Here is a 21297-nt window from a genome sequence, read left to right on the forward strand (position 1 = left end):
AAAGGGCTATGGGGAGCGGGCAGGGAAGTGGAGCTGAGGCCAAGATCAGATCAGCCATGATCTTATTGAATGGCAGAGCAGGCTTGAGGGGCCAAATGGCCTGCTCCTGCTCCTATTTCTTATGTTATGTTCTTATGAACAGTACTCACCAGTCCCTTCTCTCCAATTCCTGGAGATGTGATAGCCAGGTCGTTGCCGTTCATATCAAAGGCGTTGATCTCAATGCCCCAGTTGGTGTGAGGTTGCTTGAACCAGTTCTGCAGCACGTGCTTAAAGTCGATACTTTGCCAGCGCCCGTTGCGGGAATTCAAGTCTATTTTTAAGGATCGGATCCGCGAGTGCCTGCTGCCCTTCTCCGTCACAGGTTTCAGCCTGAGGATCTGCAGGTACACAGTGGAGGTGTGCAGGACTGGACGCAGGTAAACCCACAGATGAGCTCGCACCACGTTTGTAAATGTTATTTTGGGGCTAAATTTAAAAAAGCAACATTTTGGGCTCCCATCCACTTGCACACAGGGGTCAGCTACAAAAAAAACAAATCACAAAATAGAATCATAGCCAACTAATACATATCTGATCGGATCTAACTCTGATCCAAGCATAGAATTCAATGTTATTATGTAAAGGAGAAACAGTCTGCTAATTAAAAAAAAAAGTCATCTTCAGTAGAAATATCAGGAACCAAACTGAGCGCAAGGATGCCATCCTACCCAGAATGCACCATTACATTCAAGGCACAGAGAGCAGTGGTTATACGCCGTGTGCCCCTGTGTACTTGAGGAGTGCGGCTTCATAAAATTGAATTTCCAACCTCTTAAAATGAAAGCTGTCCAGAACCACTGTTCTCTAGTGGTGCATTATGGGCAGCCTGGTTTGGACTCTGTTTCTGTGCTAAATAGCAGAAATTTAGCTGGTAGACCAAATGGATACTTATCTGAGAAGCAAATGTAATCATTTGCGAGCCACAGTGGTATGGAAAGATATACAGCACTGAGTGGCAAATTTGCCATGGTGATGTCATCCTACCCAGGATGCATCACTGCAGGAAGATGAAGCAATGGAATCTTCCCTGGTAGTGAAAATACACAAGATTAACAAAGAAAGACTTGCATTTATATAGCGCCTTTCACGACCACCGGACGTCTCAATGCGCTTTACAGCCAATGACGTACTTTTTGAAGTGTAGTCACTGTTTTAATGTAGAAAACGCAGCAGCCAATTTGCGCACAGCAAGCTCCCACACACAGCAAGGTAATAATGACCAGTTAATGATTACAGCAGGAAATCTTTACAACACAGCATCCATCAGACTCTGAGAAAGGGTTTTTATTTCTGAGCAAACTATTGAGTGTTATATTTTCTGTTATCTGTTTAAATATTTTTTTTCTGGAGGGCCTGATTTATAACATGCCAGTAAAATACAAAATGATCGGAGTGACACAGTAACATCATAAGATAACCTCAGTTTGAGTATCTTTGGTATAAAGTTACAAAATATTCTTTCAGTTTTTATTTCTGGAACACCTGTTGCCAGTGACACCAGTGCAGGATATGTACTGGCCAGCAGTATGACAGGAGAAATGGATCAACTCAGAAGTTAGCTGGTCAGCCTCATTTATGGAGATGTTAATCACGTACAGACAGCTGTCCACAACATATCTTCTACATAGCTCTAAAGAGTTCATGTTAAGGTAGTTTTGGGCTCAGTTGGAGCTGAGCCACACAGATCAGGAAGGCCTCTGTTATGTATTGTCCAGGTACATTAAATGTATAAGTGCAATGGTGTGCCACAGAGGGCGCTGTGGTGGGAGACCCGGTGCAAGACAGAGTATAAAAGGCTGCCCACCACACCTGAGAGGCACTCTGGAGTTACACAATAAAGGACTAAGGTCACAGCAGTTATTATAAGCACCAGACCTTGTGGAGTCAGTGATTTGAGTGCTACATACATCACATGGGCGACAAGGACACGGACGAACTTCACGCAACCATGGCTACTCTGGGCTCGCTAAAGGATTTTACGGTGGGCAATGATTGGGAGGCCTTTACGGAAAGGCTCAAGTACTACTTCACAGCAAACGACCTGACGGTGGACACGGATGCAATGAGAGCGAAGCGTAAGGCGATATTGCTGTCCAGTTGTGGCGATGAGGTTTACTGTCTCGTCAGGGATTTGCTGGCACCCGGGAGCACCAGGGACAAGTCATATGAGGAGCTGATCGCACTCATTCATAAGAATTAGGAACAGGAGCAGGCCATCTAGCCCCTCGAGCCTGCTCCGCCATTCAACAAGATCATGGCTGATCTGGCCGTGGACTCAGCTCCACTTACCCGCCCGCTCCCCATAACCCTTAATTCCCTTATTGGTTAAAAATCTATCTATCTGTGATTTGAATACATTCAATGAGCTAGCCTCAACTGCTTCCCTGGGCAGAGAATTCCACAGATTCACAACCATCTGGGAGAAGAAATTCCTTCTCAACTCGATTTTAAATTGGCTCCCCCGTATTTTGAGGCTGTGCCCCCTAGTTCTAATCTCCCCGACCAGTGGAAACAACCTCTCTGCCTCTATCTTGTCTATCCCTTTCATTATTTTAAATGTTTCTATAAGATCACCCCTCATCATTCTGAACTCCAATGAGTAAAGACCCAGTCTACTCAATCTATCATCATAAGGTAACCCCCTCATCTCCGGAATCAGCCTAGTGAATCGTCTCTGTACCCCCTCCAAAGCTAGTATACCCTTCCTTAAGTAAGGTGACCAAAACTGCACGCAGTACTCCAGGTGCGGCCTCACCAATACCCTGTACAGTTGCAGCAAGACCTCCCTGCTTTTGTACTCCATCCCTCTCGCAATGCAGGCCAACATTCCATTCGCCTTCCCGATTACCTGCTGCACCTGCAAACTAACTTTTTGGGATTCATGCACAAGGACTCCAAAAGAGTTTCATGCACAAGGACCCCCAGGTCCCTCTGCACCGCAGCATGTTGTAATTTCTCCCCATTCAAATAATATTCCCTTTTACTGTTTTTTTCCCCCCAAGGTGGATGACCTCACACTTACCGACATTGTATTCCATCTGCCAAACCTTAGCCCATTCGCTTAACCTATCTTAATCTCTTTGCAGCCTCTCTGTGTCCTCCACATAACCCGCTTTCCCACTAATCTTTGTGTCATCTGCAAATTTTGTTACACTACACTCTGTCCCCTCTTCCAGGTCATCTATGTATATTGTAAACAGTTGTGGTCCCAGCACCGATCCCTGTGGCATACCACTAACCACCGATTTCCAACCCGAAAAGGACCCATTTAGCCCGACTCTGCTTTCTGTTAGCCAGACAATTCTCGATCCATGCTAATACATTTCCTCTGACTCCGTGTACCTTTATCTTCTGCAGTAACCATTTATGTGGCACCTTATCGAATGGGACTCAAGGTAGACAAGTCCCCTGGTCCTGATGAAATGCATCCCAGGGTATTAAAAGAGATGGCGGAAGTTAGAGCAGATGCATTCGTTATAATCTACCAAAATTCTCTGGACTCTGGGGAGGTACCAGCGGATTGGAAAGCAGCTAATGTAACGCCTCTGTTTAAAAAAGGGGGCAGACAAAAGGCAGGTAACTATAGGCCTAAATCCACACACGGGCGACAGCAGCCCAGAACTCCTGACCTCAAGCAATCCTGCAGCCTCAGCCTCCACAGACGAGCAGACCCTGGAAGAGCAGTTTTGCAGGTGCGGGGCGCTGCGGGCGATGAGAGGGAAGTCCATCGATGGCCGGCGGATCCAGGGGGCCCACGCAGAGGAAAGGTCGGGCGGCGGTAGCGGCTGCGATGGTGACGGCCTCAGAAGAGGCGGCAAGTGCGGAGACAGCGGCCGGCGTGACTCAGGAGAACGCGAGCCAGAGCGGCGGATGCGGCAGCAAGTACGGAGGCCGCCCTCACAGGGACTGTGACTGATCGAGTCCAGGGAGCCACTTCTGCCAGAGTCAAGATGGGTTGCTCTGGGCTGTTTTTCCCCTTTCTTCTTTGTTCCCTCTGTTCTTTCTTCGCCAGCGAGCTCAAGATGGTGGTGAGCCTCATGGCAACAACTAAAATGGTGGCACCCAAGGGAAGCCTTGTGGGAACCACAAGATGGCGTCTTAAAAGGGAAATGCACCCGGGAGTCTTAAAAGGGCCTTACACCGTTGGCGGTCCCCACAATGAGACTTTTGTAAGGCAAGAGCGAGTCTAAATGAGCTATGTGAATGTAGAATTACGACTAATATTTTAATGCTGAATGGTTACTGTGTTTAAAATTATGGATATGAATTACGAAAAGAGTTAATACCACGAGGTACAAATAAAAGGGGATATGGATCCGTGACTAACGGACTAATGCGATTTTCAATTTAGGTGATTCATGCAATGGTTCAGCGGCTGCAGATGAGTTGCCAAAGTGACTACTTTCTGAGAACAGGGGCAACGTACCAGTTGCGATACCCTGTCTCAGTGCAGCCTATTACCTCGGGCAAAAAGGGGCTGTGTACCGCCACCGTACCTCACCCAGAGCAGCTGGGATTAAATAACTTCAGTGTACCTGCAACCTTTTGACATAACATCTGTACCACATATTATATGTACCATACAAATGTACCGTCTATGTATACCTGCTTTCTGTTGGAGGTTATGCTCGTGTAGTTTATCACCCATGTAAGGACTGCAAACACCACATGCTTGCACCGGATCACAAGCATAATCTCCACATGGGGGAGAAGAGGGAAGTGGATGGTCATGGACTCACACTCACAAATCAACCAGGACGAACAAGGCGGAGGTCACCGGCAATGGCTTTTGGAACTGGGGGGGGAGTGAGATGTTATGTATTGTCCAGGTACATTAATGTATAAGTACAATGGTGCGCCACAGAGGGCGCTGTGGTGGGAGACCTGAAAGTACCTGCAAGACGGAGTATAAAAGGCTGCCCACCACACCTGAGAGGCACTCTGGAGTTACCCAATAAAGGACTAAGGTCACAGCAGTTATATCAACACCAGATCGTGTGGAGTTAGTGATTTGAGTGCTACATACATCACAGCCTCAGCTTTGATCCCTGGTCTTTGTTGAGTTAGCTTATCTCAATCAGGTTAACAGTAGTGGAACTGTGACCCTTGACCTCGGTATCCCTGAGCTTCACAGTTCGGTTCCTGCTCCTGATTGCAGTGAGTCCCACTGGAAAACCCATGTGTAGATATAGAAACATAGAAAATAGGAGCAGTAGTAGGCCGTTCGGCCCTTCGAGTCTGTGCTGCCATTCAATATGATCATGGCTGATCCTCCATCTCAACACCATATTCCCGCCTTTTCCCCATACCTCTTGATGCCTTTTGTTTCTAGAAATCTATCTGTCTCCTTCTTAAATATATTCAGTGACTTGGCCTCCACAGCCTTCTCTGGTAGAGAATTCCACAGGTTCACCACCCTCCTCATCTCGCTCCTAAATTTCCTACCCCGTATCCTGAGACTGTGACCCCTTGTTCTAGATTTCCCAGCCAGGGGAAACATCCTCCCTGCATCCAGTCTATCCAACCCAGTCAGAATTTTATACGTTTCAATGAGATCCCCACTCATTCTTCTAAACTCTAGTGAATGCAGGCCTAGTCGACCCAATCTCTCCTCATACGACAGTCCTGCCATCCCAGGAATCAGTCTGGTGAACCTTCGCTGCACTCCCTCTATGGCAAGTATATCCTTTCTTAGGTAAGGAGACCAAAACTGCACACAATACTCCAGGTGTGGTCTCACCAAGGCCCTGTATAACTGTAGTAAGACATCCTTGCTCCTGTTCTCAAATCCTCTTGCAATGAAGGCCAACATACCATTTGCCTTCCTAACTGCCTGCTGCACCTGCGTGTTTGCTTTCAATGACTGGTGTACAAGGACACCCAGGTCCCTCTGTACATCGACACTTCCCAAGCCATCACCACTTAAATAATACTTTGTCCTTATGTTTTTCCTACCCAAGTGGATAACTTCACATTTATCCACATTATACTGCGTATGCCGTGTGTTTGCACACTCATTTAACCTATCTAAAATCGCCTTGCAGCATCTTTGCATCCTCCTCATAACTACAATCCCACCTAGTTTTGTGTCATCAGCAAACTTGGAAATATTACATTTGGTTCCCTCATCCAAATCATTTATAAATATTGTGAATAGCTGGGTCCCCAGCACTGATCCCTGTGGTACCCCACTAGTCACTGCCCACCACCCCTAAAAAGACCTGTTTATTCCTACTCTGTTTCCTGTCAGTTAACCAATTTTCAATCCATGCCAATACATTACCCCAAATCCTATGTGCTTTAATATTGCACACTTAACCTCTTATGTGGGACTTTATCAAAGGCCTGAAAATCCAAATACACTACATCCACTGGTTCTCCCTTATCTATTCTATCAGTTACATCCTCAAAAAACTCCAGTAGGTTTGTCAAACATGATTTTCCTTTCATAAATCCATGTTGACTTTGTTTAATCCCGTTGATATTATCTAAGTGTGCCATTATCACATCCTTTATAATAGACTCCAGCATTTTCCCTACTACTGATGTCAGGCTGACCGGTCTGTAGTTCCCCGTTTTCACTCTCCCTCTTTTAAATAGTGGGGTTATATTTGCCACCCTCCAATCTGCAAGAACTGTTCCATAATCTATAGAATGTTGGAAGCTGACAACCAATGCATCCACTGTTTCCCTGATCTATGATCTAAAGGGATCCAGCTTGGCTGTGATGCCCTCCATGTATAAATAGCCTGCTAACATTCCTTGTCTGGATTTACACATAGACAATGACCTCTTGGGCAAGGTACCCGAGAGCCTGGTGTACGCGAAGCAGTACCCCAACTAAGAATCAGCACCTTCAGGAGAGGAGAAGAGAAAATTGTGGGAATAGGGAATTGCTCCCTAGCAAATCTCATTATATAGAGCTTGTGATCCAGGACACATCATGTTTCCTTCATGCATGTGCTCAATGTCCCTCACACTACAATCAGAACTCTGCTGAGTTTCAGCTAAAGACAAGTTCAGACTCTGATTTTTACACATTGACATATTCTTGAAAGGTTATTCTATGTTAATTATTTTTATTATAATGAGGAACTATTCTGATGGCTATTTGCTGAGTCAGTCAGAAGCTGAATTATCAATGATCATAAAGCTGGGTATCATAAGGACTTTTGTCTGCTTCCTCTGTATTGCCTTGTGTTATTTCTGTACCAGTGGATAAAGGTATCCAAAGGGCCCTCACAATAGTTTACTCGACTCAAGAAAGAATCTTGTGGAATCAGTGGGAAGTTGAGCAATGGATTAAGAATTAGTTGCATTGCTGTAGGCAGATAATTGCTATTTACACTTTGGATCTGGTTGGAGGCCGATTATCAGCGGTGTCCTACAGAGATCAGTGTTCGGGCCATTGCTTTTTACTATCTTCATAAAGGACCTAGAAATAGGTGTTGCGAGATGGTCAGTAAGTTCACAGATGATACAAAAATTTGTGCAAGTGTTAGGACTGTGGAGGAGAATGTATCTCTACAAGCGGATTTAGATACGCTGGGAGAATGGACCAAACACTGGCAAATAATATTTAACCTTAGGAAAGTGCAGTGTGATACATGTGGGCAGGACCAACACCAAGTATACTTGCAATTTACACAGAACAGATCTGAAATTGTTTGATCTTGGCAATATAATTCATAATTCTCTAAAGATCAAAGCCGAGAAGTCATAAAATAAATAGGATGTTAGGTGATATTAACAGGACTATTCAATATAAAATAAAGCAACACCATTTTGTGCTTGTACATGACCTTGGTTCGACCACATTTAGAATACTGTGTCTAGTTTTGGTCCCCTCGTGTGATGGATGATATAAAGGCTTTGGAAAAGATTCAGAGGAGGGCCAAATGAATAATTCCCAGTTAAAACAACCTTAGTTATTCACATAGGCTTGACAGTTTCTTAACCAATAAGGGAATAAGAGGTTATGGGGAGCGGGCAGGGAAGTGGAGCTGAGTCCATGATCGGATCAGCCATGATTGTATTAAATGGCGGAGCAGGCTCAAGGGGCTGTATGGCCTACTCCTGCTCCTATTTCTTATGTTCTTAAAAGCTGATCTATTCACTTTAGAGATGCGTAGACTTTGAGGTGAATTGATAGAGGTTTATAACACCAGCGGCAGGTCGGGACCATAAAAGGAGTGGCATGGAGGCCTCGGGGAGCAGTGTGGAGGCCACTTAAGGGAGCAGTGCGAGCTGGTGCAGGAGGACGACAGCAGCGAAGAGTGACGTCATCAAGGTCCAGGTCGGTGATTGGGGCGTGGGCAGACACAGCAGGAGCGGCGAGGTCGGGGCGAAGGAGCGGCAAGAGACTGTAGAGGGACGTGATCGGGGCCCAGGGGAGATGTGAGTTCGGAGCCAGCGGCCCAGGGGCAGCACGGACTAGCCCACACTGCGATATGTGTGCGCATTAGGTCCGTGCAGCAGAGCTGGTCTCCAATCATCTTGGGTAACCCTTGCCACTGGACCAAGATCTAGCTCTGTCAAGCCCGTGTGGTGGCTGGTGTGCAACGGCCACCCCACATTAAAAAAATCCACGCACAGGCATCTTCCACCCTTCAGGATGTAGTTCGGGTCCTTCATTGAAACACCTCTGAACTCATCCTTTTTTGGCGTGGAAGCAAGTCATCCTCATTTCGAGAGACCGCCTATGATGGTGAAATAGTTAAAGGACTAGATTGTGTTCCAGTAGATAGATTATTTAAATTAAATAGAGTGGGGAAGACCAGGGTTCATGCGTATGTTACACAAGGATAGAGCTAGGTTAGATGTGAGATGGTTCTTTTGCCAGAGTAGGCCTGTGGACCAAGTGACTGGCTCGTGCCGTGAATGCTGACTCTCTACATACCTTCCAGTGAGAGCTGGATGATTCCTGGCTGGGGCAGAGATCACATCTTACAAAAGGTAGGTGAAATATCCAATAACATAAGCATAGTAAATATGATCTACTGGACTAGTTTCAATACCTAAAGGGGCAGGAGAGCTTCTTTGGCCTTCGGCTTTTACTTGCTTTTGTTTTATGCCTCTCCCAGAAAATGACATGGTTGCTGGGGGGTGCAGTGTGGTTTAGACCAATCATGATGGCTTCAACTGTGTGATGCATGCTTGATGGACCAGATGGCCTTTTCCTGCCCGTCATTTTCATATGTTCATTGACTGAATTAGAAACAATAGCTTTCTTTACACCCTCATCCTTTGTGTACATTGCAGTGACGACATTATCAAGGTAAATAAATCGGTCCTTGAATAGTCCAGATTATCCCTCAGTTTCCCTAGCTGTCCTCTGTCCCACACTATGCCAGTTTTTTTTATGACTAAGGGCAGTCATCATCATCATTCATCACTTTTGGAACTAAGGGCAGTAGAAAATCAATCACACACATGTGGTTTGTCCCAAATTCATGCAGCAGCATATCCCTGGGATGAAGATTTGAATATTAGGAAACATAATGTCAGCAATCCCTGAAGGTGAGATCCCAGAGGCACAACCACATGTAACCAGTTGGAGGGGGGGAGGCACAGACGGGGGCAATTTGGGGACTTGAAGCAAGGAGATAAGGGGATCATAACCCATGCCAAATGCCCCCCACCCCCAGAGTGGTTCCACCTATGTGAGACCCCAATAACTTTTTAATAAGGAATAAATAATCGGGGGGGAGGGGGGTACTTTGAAATGAAATGCCTTCTTGTTTGACACCAGGGAACTGAAACTTCAAGGCTCCATTCCCAGCATGGAGCCTTACTAGATGGGAACTGCTGTTAACTTTTGAATTGTCCATCACCTTGAAAATTCTACTCAATCCATGATGGTTTTCAGCATGGCTGTTCCACTGCTGACGTTGCCTATGTTACACACTTCTGGATCTCTGCTACTAAGCAGTTTGGTGAAAAGGATGGAAAGGAATAGTTTAATAAGAAATAGGAGCAGGAATAAGCCATACGGCCCCTTTAATAAGATCATGGCTGATCTGATCATGGACTCAGGTCCACTTCTCCGCTCACTCCCCATAACCCCTTATTCCCTTATTGGTTAAGAAACTGTCTATCTCTGCATTAAATTTATTCAGTGTCCCTGCCTCCACAGCTCTCTGGGGCAGCGAATTCCACAGATTTACAACCCTCTGAGAGAAGAAATTTCTCCTCATCTCAGTTTTAAATGGGCAGCCCCTTATTCTAAGATTATGTCCCCTAGTTCTAGTCTCCCCCATCAGTGGAAACATCCTCTCTGCATCCACCTTGTCAAACCCCCTCATAATCTTATACGTTTCAATAAGATCACCTCTCATTCTTCTGAATTCCAATGAGTAGAGGCCCAACCTACTCAACCTTTCCTCATAAGTCAACCCTCTCATCTCCAGAATCAACCTAGTGAACCTTCTCTGAACTGCCTCCAAAGCAAGTATATCCTTTCGTAAATATGGAAACCAAAACTGCATGCAGTATTCCAGGTGTGGCCTCACCAATACCTTGTATAGCTGTAGCAAGACTTCCCTGCTTTTATTCCTCCCTATTTTGCCTGAAGGGACTGGCTATTGCTGAGGTGCGGGTTCCACAGATGCCAGGTGCCAAATACCTACTCAAGTGGCCATTTCTTCACATGTGAGCCAAGACAGGGAAGCCAAGATTATCCATTTGGTGTTATTTTAATACTGGCATCAAACCAGTCATTTTGATTGGGTTTACACTATCATTAAAATAATGGCAATTGGAAAATCTAGGCTAGAGTCTTGGCAGGCTATTTGATTATGGGACATCACAGCCAAGTCCAATCTTCTCTATACCTGAGGAGCACTAGGTACAACAACATTGTAAATGTACTCGTGACGGTTTCTTCATTTCAGTATTTCCAGCAAAATCCTCAGGCCTAGAAATTCGAATCTTTAGTGCGGTTTCGAAGAAAAAATGGCGGCTGTCTAGCTTCCGCCCACTTCCGGCACGGAATGTGGCGGCCGCCATATTGGGAAGGTCGGCAATGCTGCCATTGCCTGCGCTCGCCGCAAGTCTTTTAATTGCTAGGTATATGTCGTCAATCAGCACGCAATGCCGAATTGACGCACTGTCATCGATTTTGGACATTGCTGCTCCTCTTACTGCCCTCTCCAAAGCACACCCACACGTTGACAGCAGAGCTGGGAGAAAGCGGCAGTGAGCTTTATCCCATACAGTGAACAGCTGCTGAGACAACTGGTAACTATCGAGAGCTCAGACTATGTCAATGGAGTGAAAACTGAGTCCAATGAGATACATTAAACCTCCCCCCTGGTCAGTCAAACATTACAGGTGGCCAATACTTTTAAAACAAACAATACTGTTCTACAGTTGTAAGAATCTCAGGAAAAAAATCAAAGCTTTTTCCATTCTAAATTCCTGTATCCCCATTTATAATGGAACTCTCTATGTAAACATCTCGTGCTGTAATTACACCCTCCCACCAGTGGCGGGGCTGTAGTGCTTATTTTGCATCTCAGCTTCCCAAACTGCAGAGAAACTCCTATGTTCCAACTTCTCTGCTTCCCAAAATTGGTAATTTACTGTAAAGATAATGATATAAAATCAAAGTGTTATACAAAATAAGAACAGAATGTATGACTTTAAAATTGAGATTGAATGATGTCTGTGTGCCCTGTTCCAACGACTCTCTACCCTTTAACCCCACTTCACCTAAAGACTACATTTGGTCTTAACTCCCTGGGGATAATTTGAACTTGGGGCGATAGTGTAAAATAGGCGATATCGAATTAGAAAACAATTATAGGCCCCACCTGATTTCCCCTTCCATTGACTTCAACGGAAAGGAAAATCGGACGAGGTGTATAATGGGCGGCTAGCTCGATATCGCCCATTTTACACCATTGCCCAGAGTTAAAATGACCCTGTGGACAGTGCATGGGCGTGATTGTAAATACAGGATATATGGGGGGGGGGTGAAGTACAGTGGGCTGAATTAATATGCCACAATTCGTAAGTGGGCTGCCTACGATTAAATTGTTGGTGAATGAGGCAGAATCGTGAACAAAGATTATGCATTTCCTGGAAACTGCTGAGTAACCGTTTGTAGTTAGAAAGCTGACTCTCTATGGAGATAATTCTCACCTCCCATTCCCCAGTCACTGGCAAACACCATTGAGTTGTCCTTCTATTTCAAGGATGTCCTTCTAGTTCAAGGGTTTATTCCCGACTCTTACACCTGAATTCCAAGTGATTTGATTTGATTTTTTCAAATTAATATTTTGAAAACCCCTCTGCAGGTTGCAAATGGTCCCTTCCAGGTGAAACAGGGGCTTTTAGGCAGGAAACATATATGTTGAAAGTAACTTTGATCTCTTTTTGTTACCTCAAAATGAATTTTCACCACGCCAGGGCATCTCCTGCTGTGTGACTCATAGTCTCAGAATCGTTTGTACTGGCTCCCTCAAAATGAAACAGAAATAGGCAGGATAGGGCAAAATAGACCGAGAGACCCACAAAGTGAGGGTGAAGTGATAACTGGGAGAGCAGGGCCCAAGAGACTGAGAGTGAAGGGAAACGGAGAACAAGAGAGCAGCGGGGACAAGCTGGACACAAGCAACTGACCGAGTGAGCCTAAGGAACTGAGAGTAGCTGATAGTCTTGAATTAATTCCCTATTATTCTGTTATTCCTAATTTGCCGGTTGTGATTCGATGCTTTTTGTTCTGTTTAGTCCTCGGATTTTATTGTGGCAGTACCTCTGTGTGCAGTTTAGCTGCCTATGCTCTGCGGTCACGTGTAGATTAACAGCAAGAATACCGGGAAATCCAGATTATATTATACATTTTGCTACCTTTGGGAACGGAACACCTTTCCAATCTCGACACCCAGATAAGGTTAGACGGTGCCTCGGAGTGAAACTGCCACTTACTCTGCCCAGTAACTTGCTGAGGGTGACTATTCTCGTAGCCCACAATAGTCCTCCTTGTGCTTTCTCTGCATAGCATTAATTGGCAAATTGGAGGCAAATTCCACCCACTTTTGTGCTTTGGGTAAAGGTCCACCATGACCTGGGTTGAGATGGCTTCTAATCTTCGGACTCTGGCAACCAGCGGAAAGACGAAACTTAGCCATCAGTTCTTTGTGTTGGATTCACGTTCCTCCCCAGGGGCTCATTTCACACAGTTCCATTTTCCTGCTTCTGACTCAGATTTGATGTTCTTCCTTGAGGAATTATCCAGGACCAACTTGAAGGCTGTTATTGCTTTAGCATCGATCACACTTGTGGTAAAGCACGCCACATTGCAATATTGTCTGTAAAAGTTACTCCCAACCTCCCCCTTCATGTATCCAGTGCTTAGACTGAGAATTTGGCCCCTTGTTTCAATTTCCCCACCAATGGAAAGAATCTGGCAACCATTGAACACTTGGATTTTAGTTATTCATTGTGGGGTGCAGTCCGGACAGAAACTGGTAACTCAGAACATCTCAAGCACTAACTAGGAAAAGCTGGTTCAATGCCAACTTATGGTCAAGCGTGGATGATTCTGAAGTCAATTATGTCACTGTTAGGTGGATACAATTAGAAAACTAAACCCACGATTACGGGCTGAGTACTGATAGAGGACCCACGGTTACAGGAGTGAGTACTGATAGACAGAGGGACCCAGGGTTACAGGGGTGAGTACTGATAGAGGACCCAGGGTTACAGAGGTGAGTACTGATAGAGAGAGGGACCCAGTGTTACAGGAGTGAGTACTGATAGAGAGGGGGACCCAGTGTTACAGAGTGAGTACTGATAGAGGACCCAGGGTTACAGGGTGAATACTGATAGAGGGAGGGACCCAGTGTTACAGGGGTGAGTACTGATAGACAGAGTGACCCAGGGTTACAGGGGTGAATACTGATAGAGGGAGGGACCCAGTGTTACAGGGGTGAGTACTGATAGACAGAGTGACCCAGGGTTACAGGGGTGAATACTGATAAAGGGACCCAGGGTTACAGGGGTGAGTACTGATTGACAGAGTGACCCAGGGTTACGGGGTGAATACCGATAGAGAAAGGGACCCAGGGTTACAGGGGTGAGTACTGATAGACAGAGGGACCCAGGGTTACATGGGTGAGTACTGATAGCGAGAGCGACCCAGAGTTACAAGGGTGAGAACTGGTTGGCAGAGAGGAAGCAAAGAGTAGGACTAAACGGGTACCTTTCAGAATGGCAGGCAGTGACTAGTGGGGTGCCGCAGGGCTCAGTGCTGGGTCCCCAGCTATTTACAATATACATTACTGATTTTGACGAAGGAATTGAATGTAATATCTCCAAGTTTGCAGAGAACACTAAGCTGGGTGGCAGTGTGAGCTGTGAGGAGGATGCTAATAGGTTGCAGGATGACTTGGACAGGTTAGGTTAGTGGGCAAATGCATGGCAGATGCAGTATAATGTAGATAAATTTGAGGTTATCCACTTTGGTGGTAAAAACAGGAAGGCAGAATATTATCTGAATGGTGACAGATTAGGAAAAGGGGAGGTACAACAAGACCTGGGTGCCTAGTCATTGAAAGTTGGCATGCAGGTACAGCAGGCGGTGAAGAAGGCAAATGACATGTTGGCCTTCATAGCGAGAGGATTTGAGTATAGGAGCAGGGAGGTCTTACTGCAGTTGTACAAGGCCTTGGTGAGGCCACACCTTGAATATTGTGTACAGTTTTGGTTTCCTAATCTGAGGAAGGACATTCTTCCTATTGAGGGAGTGCAGCGAAGGTTCACCAGACTGATTCCTGGGATGGCAGGACTCACATATGAAGAAAGACTGGATCAACTGGGCTTGTATTCACTGGAGTTTAGAAGGATGAGAGGGGATCTCATAGAAACATACAAAATTCTAACGGGATTGGACAGGTTAAATGCAGGAAGAATGTTCCCGATGTTGGGGAAGTCCAGAACCAGGGATCACAGTCTAAGGATAAGGGGTAAGCCATTTAGCACCGAGATGAGGAGAAACTTCTTCACTCAGAGAATTGTGAATCTGTGGAATTCTCTACCACAGAAAGTTGTTGTTGCCAGTTCATTAGATATATTCAAAAGGGAGTTAGATGTGGTCCTTACGGCGAAAGGGATCAGGGGGTATGGAGAGAAAGCAGGAATGGGGTACTGAAGTTGCATGATCAGCCATGATCATATTGAATGGTGGTGCAGGCTTGAAGAGCCGAATGGCCTACTTCTGCACCTATTTTCTATGTTTCTATGTACTGATCGAGAGAGGGACCCAGGGTTACAGGGGTGAGTACTGATAGAGAGAGGGACCCAGGGTTACAGGGGTGAGTACTGATAGGGGACCCAGGGTTACAGGGGTAAGTGCTGATAGGGAGAGGGACCCAGGGTTACAGGGGTGAGTACTGATAGGGAGAGGGACCCAGGGTTACAGGGGTGAGTACTGATAGAGAGAGGGACCCAGTGTTACAGGGGTGAGTACTGATAGAGAGAGGGACCCAGGGTTACAAGGGTGAGTACATCCCTGTCTGGAGTAAAAATAAAACGGGGAAGGTGGCTCAACCGTGGCTAACAAGAGAAATTAAGGATAGTGTTAAATCCAAGGAAGAGACATATAAATTGGCCAGAAAAAGCATCAAACCTGAGAACTGGGAGAAATCTAGAATTCAGCAGAAGAGGACAAAGGGTTTAATTAGGAGGGGGAAAATAGAGTATGAGAGGAAGCTTGCTGGGAAGATAAAAGCTGACTGCAAAAGCTTCTATAGATATGTGAAGAGAAAAAGTTTAGTGAAGACAAACGTAGGTCTCTTGCAGTCAGAATCAGGTGAACTTATAATGGGGAACAAAGAAATGGCAGACCAATTGAACAAATACTTTGGTTCTGTCTTCACAAAGGAAGACACAAATAACCTTCCGGAAATACTAAGGGACCGAGGGTCTAGCGAGAAGGAGGAATTGAAGGAAATCCTTATTAGTCAGGAAATTGAGTTAGGGAAATTGATGGGATTGAAGGTCGATAAATCCCCAGAGCCTGATAGTCAGACAGGAAGCAAAGAGTAGGAGTAAATGGGTACTTTTCAGAATGGCAGGCAGTGACTAGTGGGGTACCGCAGGGTTCTGTGCTGGGGCCCCAGCTGTTTACACTGTACATTAATGATTTAGATGAGGGGATTGAGTGTAGTATCTCCAAGTTTGCGGATGACACTAAGTTGGGTGGCAGTGTGAGCTGCGAGGAGGATGCTGTGAGGCTGCAGAGCGACTTGGATAGGTTAGGTGAGTGGGCAAATGCATGGCAGATGAAGTATAATGTGGATAAATGTGAGGTTATCCACTTTGGTGGTAAAAACAGAGAGACAGACTATTATCTGAATGGTGACAGATTAGGAAAAGGGGAGGTGCAAAGAGACCTGGGTGTCATGGTACATCAGTCATTGAAGGTTGGCATGCAGGTGCAGCAGGCGGTTAAGAAAGCAAATGGCATGTTGGCCTTCATAGCAAGGGGATTTGAGTACAGGGGCAGGGAGGTGTTGCTACAGTTGTACAGGGCATTGGTGAGGCCACACCTGGAGTATTGTGTACAGTTTTGGTCTCCTAACCTGAGGAAGGACATTCTTGCTATTGAGGGAGTGCAGCGAAGGTTCACCAGACTGATTCCCGGGATGGCGGGACTGACCTATCAAGAAAGACTGGATCAACTGGGCTTGTATTCACTGGAGTTCAGAAGAATGAGAGGGGACCTCATAGAAACATATAAAATTCTGACGGGGTTAGACAGGTTAGATGCAGGAAGAATGTTCCCAATGTTGGGGAAGTCCAGAACCAGGGGTCACAGTCTAAGGATAAGGGGTAAGCCATTTAGGACCGAGATGCGGAGGAACTTCTTCACCCAGAGAGTGGTGAACCTGTGGAATTCTCTACCACAGAAAGTTGTTGAGGCCAATTCACTAAATATATTCAAAAAGGAGTTAGATGAGGTCCTTACTGCTAGGGGGATCAAGGGGTATGGCGAGAAAGCAGGAATGGGGTACTGAAGTTGAATGTTCAGCCATGAACTCATTGAATGGCGGTGCAGGCTAGAAGGGCCGAATGGCCTACTCCTGCACCTATTTTCTATGTTTCTATGTTTCTATGCATCCCAGGTTACTTAAGGAAGAGGCCCTAGAAATAGTGAATGCATTGGTTATCATTTTCCAACATTCTATCGACTCTGGATCAGTTCCTATGGACTGGAGAGTAGCTAATGTAACACCACTTCTTAAAAAAGGAGGGAGAGAGAAAATGGGTTAGCCTGACATCAGTAGTGGGGAAAATGTTGGAATCAATTATTAAGGATGAAATAGCAGCGCATTTGGAAAACAATGACAGGATCAGACCAAGTCAGCATGGATTTATGAAAGGGAAATCATGCTTGACAAATCTAGAATTTTTTGAGGATGTAACTAGTAGAGTGGATAAGGGAGAACCAGTGGATGTGGTGTATTTGGACTTTCAAAAGGCTTTTGACAAGGTCCCACACAAGAGATTGGTGTGCAAAATCAAAGCACATGGTATTTGGGGTAATGTATTGAAGTAGATAGAGAACTGGTTGGCAGACAGGAAGCAGAGAGTCGGGATGAACGGGTCCTTTTCAGAATGGCAGGCAGTGACTAGTGGGGTACCGCAGGGCTCAGTGCTGGGACCCCAGTTATTTACAATATACATCAATGAAGGAATTGAGTGTAATATCTCCAAGCTTGCAGTTGACACTAAGCTGGGTGGCGGTGTGAGCTGTGAGGAGGATGCTAAGAGGCTGCAGGGTGACTTGGACAGGTTAGGTGAGTGGGCAAATGTGAGGTGATCCACTTTGGTGGCAAAAACATGAAGGCAGAATATTATCTGAATGGCGGCAGATTAGGAAAAGGGGAGGTGCAACGAGACCTGGGTGTCATGGTACATCAGTCATTGAAAGTTGGCATGCAGGTACAGCAGGCGGTGAAGAAGGCAAATGGTATGTTGGCCTTCATAGCTAGGGGATTTGAGTATAGGAGCAGGGAGGTCTTATTGCAGTTGCACAGGGCCTTGGTGAGGCCTCACCTGGAATATTGTATTCAGTTTTGGTCTCCTAATCTGAGGAAGGACGTTCTTGATGTTGAGGGAGTGCAGCGAAGGTTCACCAGACTGATTCCCGGGATAGCAGGACTGACATAAGAGGAGAGACTGGATCGACTGGGCCTATATTCATTGGAGTTGAGAAGGATGAGAGGGGATCTCATAGAAACATATAAAATTCTGATGGGACTGGACAGGTTAGATGCAGGAAGAATGTTCCCAATGTTGGGGAAGTCCAAAACCAGGGGTCACAGTCTAAGGATAAGGGGTAAGCCATTTAGGACCGAGATGAGGAGAAACTTCTTCACTCGGAGAGTTGTTAAACTGTGGAATTCTCTACCACAGAGAGTTGTTGATGCCAGTTTGTTAGATATATTCAAGAGGGAATTAGATATGGCCGTTACGGCTAAAGGGATCAAGGAGTATGGAGAGAAAGCAGGAAAGGGGTACTGAGGTGAATGATCAGCCATGATCTTATTGAATGGTGGTGCAGGCTCGACGGGCCGAATGGCGTATTCCTGCAACTATTTTCTATGTTTCTAGAGAGAAGGACATGGTTACAGGGGTGAGTACTGATAGAGAAACGGACCCAGGGTTATAGGGGTGAGTACTGATAGAGAGAGTGACCCAGGGTTACTGGGGTGAGTACTGATAGAGAGAGTGACCCAGGGTTACAGGGATGAGTACTGATAGAGAGAGGGACGCAGGGTTACAGGGGGGAATAATGATAAAGAGAGGGGACCCACGGTTACAACTGTGAGTACTGATAGAGGACCCAGGGTTACAAGTGTGAGTACTGATGGAGAGAGGTTCCCAGGGTTACAAGGGTGAGTACTGATAGAGAGAGGGAGCCAGGGTTACAAGGATGAGGAAACATAGAAAATAGGTGCAGGAGTAGGCCATTCGGCCCTTCGAGCCTGCACCACCATTCAATGAGTTCATGGCTGAACATACAACTTCAGTACCCCATTCCTGCTTTCTCGCCATACCCCTTGATCCCCCTAGTAGTAAGGACTACATCTAACTCCTTTTTGAATATATTTAGTGAATTGGCCTCAACAACTTTCTGTGGTATAGAATTCCACAGGTTCACCACTCTCTGGGTGAAGAAGTTTCTCCTCATCTCGGTCCTAAATGGCTTACCCCTTATCCTTCAACTGTGACCCCTGCTTCTGGACTTCCCCAACATTGGGAACATTCTTCCTGGATCTAACCTGTCTAAACCCGTCAGAATTTTAAACGTTTCTATGAGATCCCCTCTCATTCTTCTGAACTCCAGTGAATACAAGCACAGTTGATCCAGTCTTTCTTGATATGTCAGTCCCGCCATCCCAGGAATCACTCTGGTGAACCTTCGCTGCACTCCCTCAATAGCAAGAATGTCCTTCCTCAAGTTAGGAGACCAAAACTGTACACAATACTCCAGGTGTGGCCTCATCAAGGCCCTGTACAACTGTATGAACACCTCCCTGCGCCTGTACTCAAATCCCCTCGCTATGAAGGCCAACATGCCATTTGCTTTCTTAACCGCCATGTACCTGCATGCCAACCTTCAATGACTGATGTACCATGACACCCAGGTCTCGTTGCACCTCCCCTTTACCTAATCTGTTACCATTCAGATAATAGTCTGTCTCTCGTTTTACCACCAAAGTGGATAACCTCACCTTTATCCACATTATACTTCACCTGCCATGCATTTGCCCACTCACCTAACCTATCCAAGTCACTCTGCAGCCTCATAGCATCCTCCTCGCAGCTCACACTGCCACCCAACTTAGTGTCATCCGCAAATTTGGAGATACTACATTTAATCCCCTCGTCCAAATCATTAATGTACAATGTAAACAGCTGGGGCCCCAGCACAGAACCTTGCGGTACCCCACTAGTCACTGCCTGCCATTCTGAAAAGTACCCATTTACTCCTACTCTTTGCTTCCTGTCTGCCAACCAGTTCTCAATCCACGTCAGCACACTACCCCCAATCCCATGTGCTTTAACTTTGCACATTAATCTCTTGTGTGGGACCTTGTCGAAAACCTTCTGAAAGTCCAAATATACCACATCAACTGGTTCCCCCTTGTCCACTCTACTGGAAACACCCTCAAAAAATTCCAGAAGATTTGTCAAGCATGATTTCCCTTTCACAAATCCATGCTGACTTGGACCTATCCTGTCACCTCTTTCCAAATGCGCTGCTATAGCATCCTTAATAATTGATTCCATCATTTTACCCACTACCGATGTCAGGCTGACCGGTCTATAATTCCCTGTTTTCTCCCTCCCTCCTTTTTTAAAAAGTGGGGTTACATTGGCTACTCTCCACTCCATAGGAACTGATCCAGAGTCTATGGAATGTTGGAAAATGACTGTCAATGCATCCGCTATTTCCAAGGCCACCTCCTTAAGTACTCTGGGGTGCAGACCATCAGGCCCTGGGGATTTATCGACCTTCAATCCGATCAATTTCCCCAACACATTTTCCCGACTAATAACGATTTCCCTCAGTTCCTTCTTCTTACTAGATCCTCTGACCCCTTTTATATCCGGAAGATTATTTGTGTCCTTAGTGAATACCGAACCAAAGTACTTGTTCAATTGGTCTGCCATTTCTTTGTTCCCAGTTATGACTTCCCCTGAATCTGACTGCAGGGGACCTATGTTTGTCTTTACTAACCTTTTTCTCTTTACATATCTATAGAAGCTTTTGCAGTCCATTTTAATGTTCCCTGCAAGTTTCCTTTCGTACTCTATTTTCCCTGCCCTAATCAAACCCTTTGTCCTCCTCTGCTGAGTTCTAAATTTCTCCCAGTCTCCAGGTTCGCTGCTATTTCTGGCCAATTTGTGTGCCACTTCCTTGGCTTTAATACTATCCCTGATTTCCCTTGATAGCCACGGTTGAGCCACCTTCCCTTTTTTATTTTTACGCCAGACAGGGATGTACAATTGTTGTAGTTCATCCATGCGGTCTCTAAATGTCTGCCATTGCCCATCCACTGTCAACCCCTTAAGTATCATTCGCCAATCTAGCCAATTCACGCCTCAAACCTTCAAAGTTACCCTTCTTTAAGTTCTGGACTATGGTCTCTGAATTAACTGTTTCATTCTCCATCCTAATGTAGAATTCCACCATATTATGGTCACTCTTCCCCAAGGGGCCTCGCACAACGAGATTGC

General features: G+C 45.7%; 2 protein-coding genes across 2 annotated transcripts in view; one reads left to right on the top strand and one right to left on the bottom strand.

Moving 5' to 3' along the window:
• Positions 1 to 21297, top strand: part of ormdl2 (ORMDL sphingolipid biosynthesis regulator 2) — a 209000-nt gene that overhangs the window by 17059 nt on the left and 170644 nt on the right. The window lies entirely within an intron of this gene.
• Positions 1 to 21297, bottom strand: part of LOC139241004 (growth/differentiation factor 11-like) — an 84322-nt gene that overhangs the window by 5848 nt on the left and 57177 nt on the right. The window contains exon 2 of the mRNA XM_070869677.1: positions 150 to 523. Within this exon, the coding sequence (XP_070725778.1) occupies positions 150 to 523 (374 nt within the window). The remainder of the gene's footprint in view (positions 1 to 149; positions 524 to 21297) is intronic.

The sequence above is a fragment of the Pristiophorus japonicus genome, chromosome X (assembly GCF_044704955.1).
Source record: "Pristiophorus japonicus isolate sPriJap1 chromosome X, sPriJap1.hap1, whole genome shotgun sequence".
NCBI lineage: Eukaryota > Metazoa > Chordata > Chondrichthyes > Pristiophoridae > Pristiophorus > Pristiophorus japonicus.